General features: G+C 33.5%; 1 protein-coding gene across 1 annotated transcript; it reads left to right on the top strand.

The window, feature by feature from the left end:
• The first annotated feature begins 202 nt into the window (after positions 1–202).
• On the top strand, positions 203–6,903 carry LOC138331750 (uncharacterized). The gene is made up of 10 exons (XM_069279514.1): positions 203–520; positions 1,174–1,345; positions 1,762–1,841; positions 2,410–2,618; positions 2,829–3,099; positions 3,475–3,697; positions 3,944–4,028; positions 4,541–4,715; positions 4,913–5,047; positions 5,308–6,903. The coding sequence occupies exons 2-10, from the start codon at positions 1,176–1,178 to the stop codon at positions 6,069–6,071; spliced, it is 2,112 nt and encodes a 703-aa protein (XP_069135615.1). The 5' UTR covers positions 203–520; positions 1,174–1,175; the 3' UTR covers positions 6,072–6,903.
• Positions 6,904–11,194: the final 4,291 nt, after the last annotated feature.

The raw sequence follows: 11,194 nt of genomic DNA, 5'->3' as shown, positions 1-11,194 counted from the left end.
AACGTGGCAAGTTCTGTAGAAGCAATAACAAAGGAAGCTATGATGAGTTAAAGGTTATGAGACAGAAAAGGTGGATTTTTGAGCATGATAGGCCTCCAGACATCATAAAATGTATACCGTTGGACGATAACGTCAACAGAGTGCCGTGCTCCGAACACAATTACTGTTCTGGTAGTGATATGCCTATCGCTGACGTAATCGCAAGACCTTATTTCAAGGCAAGTAGAAATTCCACATGAAGAATGCAGAAATATTCCTAATGAAGATAATTCTTGGCGCACGGGTCGGCGAATAGTGGAATTGGGGGCTTTAGCGGAAGGCCTTGCCGGCTGTAAGTTATGCGGGAACCCTCTCCACCTGACAAATTGTCTAGGGGAGCGTAAGTTTGGGTTAGCACACATCCTTCTGGTCAAATGTAACTTTCCCAGCTGTCGCTTGGTGAACGATGTGCCAACTGGGAGAAAACACCGCACGGACAGAGGAGGGAACGCTTGGGATGTTAACACAAAACTAGCAGCAGGTACGTTATACATACCATAGGCCATTCTCAATATTACCGTGATTTTTTAACGATTTTGTCAAAACAAACATACATCTATAGTCCAAGATACTTTAGAAACAAACGTCATTGAACAGTTTTGATAATTTTATCCGCTATTTGACACATTTGGATATGATTTGGGTACAGTTAAGGCAATCGTGATGTCAAAATCTGGGCTTTTCAAAACCTGCTGATTTCACCAAAATTTATAATGTGATCCAATAAAGCGTCCAATATCTATTATATATCTCGTATTTGATTGATATGACAGTAATATGTGATTATTTCGGAATCCTGTGACGGATTAAAAGCACCAAGAAAAATTTCATTCTCAGCACTGTTTAGCGGTGTCTTCGACTACGTTCGAGCAGTTTCTAATTATAGCGAGCAGTTTCTAATTATAGGTTACATGTATCACTAAAAGCAAGATTCCGTTCTGGACAAGCAATAAAGGTGCAGATGACACTTAAAACTTGCAGAAATTCATTAAAAATATTTTTTTTATATATATTCCCTAATTTAATATGATTTTAGCATTGTATGCTTTATATTTATACATGTATAATTGTGTATTTAAAAAAGTCTTATTTTTAAAATCTAAATATTTCTTTTTCAATCTGCATTCCATCCAGGTATGATAAATGGAGGATTTGGGGAGACTCATGTTAGTAGCCTTTTGGCAGCCCTAAATATTCCTAGCATTACACACAGAAACCTGAAGAGCCGTGAAAGGGAAGTGGGAGCTCACCTACAGCTCATGGCAGAAGAGTCATGTAAAAAGCATTTAGAAGAAGAAGCAAACTTGTAAGTGTTTCAGTTTTTTTTTCAATTTGAGTTGACTTCCATGTGGGAAGTTGGTGGGGTTCTTTTTCTATGGACACTCGAGATTTCTTTGATATTGTAAACACATTCTTAAAATGACCATGGTTGTTAAGATGTAAAACAAAAATAACAATAATATATGAAAAAAAATATTACCAGAATTTTAGAAAATTGTGTGGTAGACTAAGGAATACCACACAATTTTCTAAAATTCTGGTAATATTTTTTTTCATATATTATGAACAAGGTTCAGTGTACTAAGGTTTGAAATTGGTAATCCCAGGACTAAAATTTAAGAGTTCATTAATATAACTATGTCTATACTTAAGTTGGCAGATAGTTTGACGATATCTTTCACAGTCAATGCATATATGTATTGAAACTGCTTTAATTTTCAGGACAAATGGAGATTTATCTGCAAGTTTTGATGGTGCTTGGCAAAAGCGAGGAGCTGGTAGAGGATACAATAGCTTAACAGGTATGAATATATAACCTTACCAAGCGCAGTTGGCAGTCATATAGACAATGAACTTAAAGCGCTTATTATGACGTCATTATCATTGTGATGTCACAATTGTCATGCCAGCAATCACGGAAGACAGCTGTTAAAATGGCTGTTCCATTTATGACGATAACGAATGATAATTTCATTATAGATGCAAAATTCCTTGGGATTCCGTTGTAAAATTGTAACCAAATGTAAATATAAGCATTGAACGTCTTTCAATTGGCTTCATGGAATTTGCCTCTGTTCAGTTGGCATTCACATTGGCTATGAATGCCAACTGAAACACATTCAATGCTTAAATATACTGAAGTAAAGTATAATTACACTCTGACCCTGACTCCAGATAGTCATTTTGACAGGAATTAGAATAGGCATGAAAATATAGATAGAAGACGATAAGATTTTTTTTAGACATTCATACAACTGCGTTGTATTTAAGCATTGATGTCACTAATTTTAAATATTTTGGTATGAAAACAAAGAAAAATTAATTATTACCTGGTGTGCCTTTTCTACAAATGTTATTTATATCTTTCAGGTCATGCTTCACTTATTGGTGAGAAAACTAAAAAATGCATTAGTTTTTCTGTAAAAGGCAAATATTGCAGAGTTTGCACCTCAGCTAAAAAGAAGGGAGTTCCTCCACGAAAACATAACTGTTGCCGGAACTGGACTGGCTCAGCGAAGTCCATGGAACCTGCCATGGCATGTGAAATGCTACAAGGAGTGATAGATAAAGGACAACGGGTATGGCATCCACATTTTTATAAATTATCAATGAAGGTAGTAATATAAATATATTAATGGGTACTTTTCAATCACTACATTATTACAACACACAGAAACAAAGTTCAAATAGTAACAATGAAACAATGCATAAATGAAATGACAATACTAGTTTTTAATATCCAGTGATAAAAAACATCCAGTAATATGAATTTATATTTATATTTTCAGGTCCAAACCTTGGTTATGGACAATGATTCCACAACAATAGCCAGAGTGAAGGCAACAGTTGACCATAGCATCACCAAAAAATCTGATGGAAATCATATCCGAAAAGGACTTGGAGGGAGTCTTGTAGAACTAAGTAAAACCCACAAGGTGTTGCGGAATTACAAAGTTAGGACCCATATTGAAAGGTGCTTTATGTACAGCATACGCCAAAACCAAAACAACGCCACACAGCTTGCTGCAGATTTGGAGAAAATTGTTCCACATTTATATGGTAACCTTTTTTTCAAAACACATTACAGGCTACACTGGTCAGGGGTTTATTTCAATTGTAAGCACTACTTCTCCACCTCTGGGTCATGAGTTTGAAAATCCCAAGGCGCAGTTAATAGGCATGGGATTTTGCTCTAGGTACACCGTCGACTGTCCTCCATCTTCTAAATAAACCAAAAACCACATAGTCTAATTTACTGAAGTGGATTGGTGCATGTTACAATTAAATTTGGTAAATTTCATTTTATTATGATTGGCATTTAAAAATACATGTAAATGCATTCCATGTGAATTGATAAACTTTCATAATTATGTGAATTCAGTATAAACTGTAAATTTACAATAGATATACTGCATTAAATTGTATACTTTTAAGGTGAACATGAACTGTGTGGGACATGGTGTAAAAGTCAAAAAACAGATTACAAGCCTAAGAATTTACCATATGGTAAACCTCTTTCAAGTACACCACTACGTTGTGACTTGGAAGTCTTGCTTAGGAAATATGCCACAAAAGCAAATGAGTTAGATTCATTAGGCTCAACACAATACAATGAAAGCTTTAATCACATGGTGTCCAGCAAGGCCCCAAAAAGATTGTAAGTACAGTTAATACACCACAAGATAAAAAAAACAAATAAATAAAATTCTTTAACTGTGTGTATACACACATACTGTATGATATTATGAGTGGAAGCTTTACTTTAAATAAAGAGGACTGTAAGAATGACATACTCATTAAGTTAAATCAGTCTACACAACCCACATTGGGTAATAATTAATGTCTACATCTCTTAATTTAGAATTATTGCTTATAGTCATAGCATATTTCATGATTAAAACAGATTTTATGGAGGTTCAGAGAGTTTAAAAACAAGAGTCTCTGCTACAGTATGCCAAAAGAATGATGGTTACAAATATATTTCAGAGGTATAGCATTGACTAATTTTGGATGTTTTGAATTTTTATCTTTAATAATTATTTTAGATATTATTTTCAGGTTTATTTTTATTGTTTCAGTTTCCTTGACAACTAACTCATGTTGACCGCTAAGTCACTAACACAATTTAAAAAATGCATGATATTTGGATATATAATGATAATGAAATGTGTGAATCATTAATAATTATAAGTACCTATTGAATTTTCATAACATTCTAATGAGTTATTGAATTCATCTATAACAGTAAAAACATGTGTCATTTTATTGAATAAATACCGGTAATTGTCAATAAAATTACTTTTAATTGTATTTGTCTCTTTTACATTAGAGATAAAGTTATTTTATTAACACATATACAATTTATGATGCAATACAAGTTAGTTGCATTCTTTGTTTTTCTGTTTAAGAATGTCAGTTTTGTTTATCTTCAGCTAAACCATACAAGTTAGTTGCATTCTTTGTTTTTCTGTTTAAGAATGTCAGTTTTGTTTATCTTCAGCTAAACAAAAGATGCAAGATGTCCCCTGGCAAATACACCATCAAGTTTGCATCAAAATTAATGCACTCTTTGCAAAAACGACAGAAAAAGCAATCACAGCAAGAATTCAAACGTCGTCGCTTGGAACTTAAACATGAGAGGTCATCAAAAGATGCCACTCACTCAGTGCTAGAAGGTACAACTATATTAGCTAATGTACTGCAAGATGTCTGCTTTTTCCTTTCCTTGATTATCAAAAAATACCCAATGTCACATTTATTATTATGTTAAATTTTACATTGGTATTAGGATCATTTTAGTACTGATCTGATTATTAAACTATCATAATGATGACAGTAAAATAATTGATGAACTGTTTATGTTACTAAATAGGTGATACCTATGACTCCAAAATAGGATTGGAGCTTGATGAAGGAGATATTGACATCGAGGACATCAATATCAGCCCACCAGAAAAAGCAAGGGAACAACCATTGATTTTCATTGATCTGGAGACTACAGGGTTAGGTATGTATAATAAAAAGAATTCTTCCAGAATAAAACATAACCTTTAATCCCTTAATCTTCTATATTTTGTATATTTGTGATGTATTAGTGCAGTCTTTGTATGTCAAAATGTGATGGGAAGTGTCAAGTCAGGGTAATACTGCATACCGGTATATATGTACCAAACATATTTTACAACAGGAGTGTATACAATTTTATAAAAAATAAATGGTTTTACAAAAAAATTAAAGATATATAATCTTATTATCTTTAATTTTCAGCAAGGACTTCCGATATTGTCCAGATTTCAGCGATTTGTGACAAAGACAGATTTAACATATATACTGCCCCAACTCAACCAATCAGCTTAGAAGCATCTCAAGCTACAGGACTAACTTATGTGGGAGGCATACTGAAGCACAACGGTCAGATTGTGCAGACAACAGATATCAAGGCTGGGCTAGAGCAGTTTGTTGAATACCTGCAAAAATATAAAGATCCAATTTTGATTGGACATAATATACAAAATTTTGACGTTCCTATTTTAATCAATCAATTGAACAAATATGATTTGATTTCAAAATTGAACACAAGTGCCTCTGGATTTATTGATACCTTAAAACTTGCAAAAAGAATTTGGAAAAAACCTTTGATTAAAAACTACAAACAGGAAACACTTGTGAACTTCTTCCTAGGAATAAATTATGAGGCACACAATGCCATGGCTGATGTCATTTCTTTACAGCAACTTTTTGAAGCAAAAATGTCCTCCTCCTGTTTGTCTGCTGACATATTTACTTTATGTTATTATACATGCAAAGAATCTCTAGACCCACTGGTGAAGGCAAAAGCTATATCATCTTTGACGATGAAAAAACTTGTTGCTTGTTCATTAAATCTGAAAAAGCTAAAACTTATCCACAAGCGTAATCCAGAATTCGGAATTTCTCATGTTTTTACTGAGTCATTGGAGGGAACAAAAACTCCCCGAATTACCAAATCAAAGAGGGTTATTGAAAAGATTGTTGACTATCTGAATAAGTAGATCACATTATAGAATACTTGTTTTCCTAATTTTGTTTCCTGCCATTTTCTATTTTAGTTAAAAGAAATAATCATAAATTAAATGAAAGAAGTGTTTTGTCTGAAATTATAACAAAAAATGTGAACATTGCAATAGAGTAACATGACAATATACGGTTATTTAGACAGTACTACTATTTTTTTAATATCTTACCTGCCCAATAGTTTACAAACTGTTTAAATAATCACTCAGTGACCCATGTGAATATTTAAGCGGGATACCACAGGGTTCGATTATTGGGCCGCTGATGTTTTTATTGTATGGAAATGATATGCTTCTCCATTGTGAAGGTTTTATGTATGCTGATGATACACGTGTCTTTAAAATACATTAGTATATTTGTATAAAAATCCATATGTTCAGTTTTGTTGTATTCATTTAGGTTTTCCTAGATCTAATATACCACATTGATAAGAATCCACTAGAATAAGAAATATGGATGTCAGCTGTAACAGCATATTTTACTCAGCAAGCTATGTACACAAATGTATATGTCCATAGTAGTACATTCTTTTACACGTGTATGTGACTTTATTCTACGCCGATTATATATTGGTGTCAGTCATGCGATATAATATTGAAAAAGTGTCTCAATTTGGACATGTTACAGTAGGTAGTACAGTTTATAGATGTGTGTGCAAGAAGCTGTATGTATGTGTGCAACTAAATTATTGTTGAATCATGGATGTTTAATGTCATTGGCATTTTGAAACTCATCGATTGTAATATCTATCCAATAATTTCTTTTATTTTCCTGGAGTAACTGTGTAATAAAATTGATGAATTAATGATATACTTGTGTTTTTTCTCCTGATATTTAAATTATCAAGCAGTCCACATTTGTGACTGATTGTTACATTACGACATGATTGTCAGAAGTTTACATTGTAGATTTAAATGTTCTTGTGTTACAATTCCTGTCAATTCTGTAACAAGCAGTAAAGTTATCCGCTAAGGAACAGCTGCAGCTACAACCAGTCAAAACAACCAAGAGGCATCACAACAAGCTATTAGCCTACTACTAGCTTCCTTCGATGCGAAGTTCAACAGAAGTAATCTAGGGCCGTTTTCCTTTGAACCGTTTGTTTGATTTTTAACAGTAATTTCTACAGTACCCATGGATGACGTCTCCCTGATAAATCTTTTGACATGTACAGTAGCACATGTATTTCTCGTTAATAAATTCAGACAGACATGTGGATTTTAATACGGCACTATACGGATTTTGTCAAGGCTCATCTGAAAACAGTATGAAGTCATCAGGTCCGTCATGCATTATTTCAAAAACAAGTCAAATCGTAAACGAAAACGGCCTGGATCCGCATGTTACGGAGGTATGCTGTTGTGGTTTGTGAGCTCCACACAATGACTTCCACGCTGTCTCCAAAATGGAACAATAGCTTCTCAGCAATATTATTTGGTCTGATGTTCCTCATGGCATTCAATTTTATATTCTCAAAGATAAACCGTATAACAAGACCAACAACACAGGTCGGTGCATCATGTGGTATGAATCACAAATACGCTTGCTTCGAAAGTCGACCACTGCAAGCGCTCAAAAGACGTTTGTATGATGTTCTAATATTCTACCGGAAATTAGCAAAAATATCCGGAAATTATGAAATTCGTCGTGGAAATAAGCCAAATATTTTTTTTTCGCCTCATGGAAACAGCAATTTACATCGGTAAAACACAATTAGAGAAACAAAACGTAAACAAAAAATCAGAAAGGTCAAATACCATGAAAATCCAAATAATTTACAAAATAAGCAGATTTCAGCATAATTTGAAGCAGAAATTTAGGGGTGACAACAAAATAATGGGCCATAAATTGAAAAATAATACGGTGAGGTATACTTTTTCTTTTTTTATATTTTTTCAAAGACATCAAAATTTATTAAAAAGAAGGAAAAATAAAAATTCATGAGAGCATTTTTTTTATATAAAAAAAATATGAAAATTTTGTGACCATTTCCCTCTGAAAATGGACACGGTTTTGGAATGAAAAAGTAAGTATTTCAACATTTTAAATCAAAACAACAGTATTTTCTTTTTATTTTTAAAAAGTATTGATAATGACGATTATGTTAACATGATATGGGCATAGTCTTCTTAATTCAAAGAGAGAAAATGAGAAGAAATAAAATATCTATAAAAAATCAAAAAAATCCGGAAAATCAATAAATTAGCATGTTTCTTAAAGCGGTCGTGGTGAAAAAAATAACACGGTGACATATGTTTTTTATATGCTTTTTCTGATCAGGGTATGCCTAAAAACAAAATATCAAAAAATAAACGAAATCCCTGAGAGGAAACCAGAAGGGACGGTCTACCTTAATAAAATCGCACGGATCGATGGACGTCATTTAAAACGGAATAATATTGGAGTTGCAAATGAGCGACGAGGTTATACAAATATAGTTTGATTTAATACTTTGTTTGCGCACCTCGGTATAGTTACAATCAATCTCATACCTATCAAATGTCACTGTGCGCATGCGATGAATTATTAAATAACAAATGTCCTGCGCTTGCGGAATGGTTATCTCACGATTGAACAAACCATTCAAAATACAGACTTGGTCAGATGGAAATGCATTGTTTAACATTCAAAATATGTCTGCGTGTAGTTCGGTCAAAAGTGAAAACAACACAATAATGATCCAAACCTAAATCTTAATGACATTAAAATTTCCAATAGTTGAACAAAACTAAATTTCCTAATATTTTATTCAACATTGCCCCTTTTCAAATACATGTACTGTTAAGGGACGATTCAGTCTAAGAGAACATTACAATTTGTACATATATCAGAAAAAATCCAATTATAATGGAAATTAGATAAGTCGGTTTTTACTGTGATATGCAGAAAAAGCCCATGGTGGTGAAATGCGTGTGAAATTACACATTGTGGTCAAAACATCTTGTATGCTGAACCTGTCCCTTGCTCGTAGAGTAATACTACTTTTGTCTAGAAACTGCTCAAATCGCTCTGGACAGTAGAGTGTTTACCGTATTAGGTGAATTGTCTCTGTCTTAAAAAATCATTATATTACCTCCACAGTGGTTATATGTAGTTCGTTCGTTTAACGTGCGTGACTTTAGCTCGGATATGGGTACAACCGTACATTATGTACCTGCTAAATCGTATTGATCAAACGATTTTTTATTACAACGGTATTAATTGTAATACTTAACAATGACGTGGAATTTGTCAATATTTTATGCGTTTCAAAAGAAATATAGAAATATACATTTATGCCATATTTTGCTTCTTGGTTATGTAAAAGAATTAGTCTGAGTGAAATTGTCCCATTTAATCACATCGCGGATACAATATTTTCGCATCTTGGTTTATTTCCCAACAAATTCTCCGAGACAATGGTCTCATACTGGCAATCAAGCGTACAAAGTACGGTTTGCACTATCAGAATATTCGCGAAACAGTTGACAATATCGAATTTGAGCATCGCTTTAGCCGGTGGAAAATTACGTGTAGTTGGCAAACTTGTAACTCGCAAAGTTAAAGTGGTTAAACAATTATTACAGTTACATGTGTTCGTATTTTTTATACCATTACAAATCACGCGATTTTTTTAAAATATAAGATTATTAACAATGCACAAAACGCGTCCATACATTTTGAGAATTACCAATACTTACAGATGAATAGGTTTAAACTTTTGACGCAAAGTCAAAAAGATGGCACAAAATGATTTACAATAATTGGCTAGTATTTGCACAAAAATATCATAGATTTTAATAGATGCACCACCCGACAATGAATGAACATCTGTTTTGTCTGTATCAAACAACATAGGAGTCAAGACGAATTAGCCTCTTTTTTCTTCAGTTATATACATTTACACCAATACACTCCATTGAAAAGTTTTGTAGCTTAAATATCTTAAATTCACTAGATCAGAAAATATAAAAAATTATCATTATGCGCAACATTCAGGTCCCCATATGTACCATATAAGTAATGATTTGTGACATGCTACCGAAAGCTCAAATAAATTATCTTATATGCATTGTTGTGTTATTTTGGCTCACAAATTATAATCATAATTCTGACATCAGTTAATGTTCAAAATTGATGCGTATGATTTTTCATGCTCTGTTGGAGCAATTTGTTAGTCAATAGCGCAGTACAATGAGAACGCGACCGCGTCAACTCCAAAAAGGTTAAAGTTGTAGTCGAACCATTTCATTTCATATTTTTAGAGATAACTTGCATGTCAAATACTTGCGCCCAGTTTAAGGCAAATACAACTAAGCATTTGAAAGACAATTACAAAATATACTTTAAGGCGCTGGACATTTACCTTAACATGTAACATTTACATATTAACAGCCAGGGTAGTTTTATACAAAACGATGTAACTGAAGTTTATCGAAAGCGAAACAGTTAATCTAATGCTTACTATATGGTTAAACATATTTTGGCAAAAATGATACATGTAATACACTGTATAATATTCCTTTGATTGTATTGCAGGTCTTGCACTGTTTCCTTGTCATGGCGATGATCGTGTCCATTTTAGTGTATGCATTGGAGACACTGGAATTTGCCGAGTAGACAGACATGGGAGCAAAATGTTGGATAGTAATTCGAGTTCAATAAAACTTCGGCTCCTCTGGAACACTGCACCTCATCCCGTACTAATCCTATTAGATTTTTGCAACAAACTCTATTTTATCACTAGAACTTGCCTTACGCATATTCAACCGGCCCATGATTGAAAAAGGTCTTGGAAATAGCTCCGGACTGGAACTTCCCATAGGACTTGTTGTTCATGTTACAGGTGTGTATGGCTGTTGCTTGGCTTTCATCAGATATATGCAACCTTCATCTCTTTTACGGTCCTTTGATGGATAACTGTACGTGTGGTGTTAGGGTTTTCTTTACTCTAACCGGATCCTTGCGGTTTCGCTTACAGTTCGTTTCGTTACACACCTGTGGAATGCTCAAATTTATTATATTCCTAAGTATCGCAATACTCCACGCGCAGAGAGAACCTTTTATTCTGCTCGACTTCAGCATTTATTTGTTTTGTGATTATTTTCGCCGGATTTATTTA

This window comes from Argopecten irradians, chromosome 9 (genome assembly GCF_041381155.1).
Source record: "Argopecten irradians isolate NY chromosome 9, Ai_NY, whole genome shotgun sequence".
Classification (NCBI taxonomy): Eukaryota; Metazoa; Mollusca; class Bivalvia; order Pectinida; family Pectinidae; genus Argopecten; species Argopecten irradians.
Note: the sequence above shows the minus strand (reverse complement) of the source record. Positions and strands in the feature narration are given on the sequence as shown.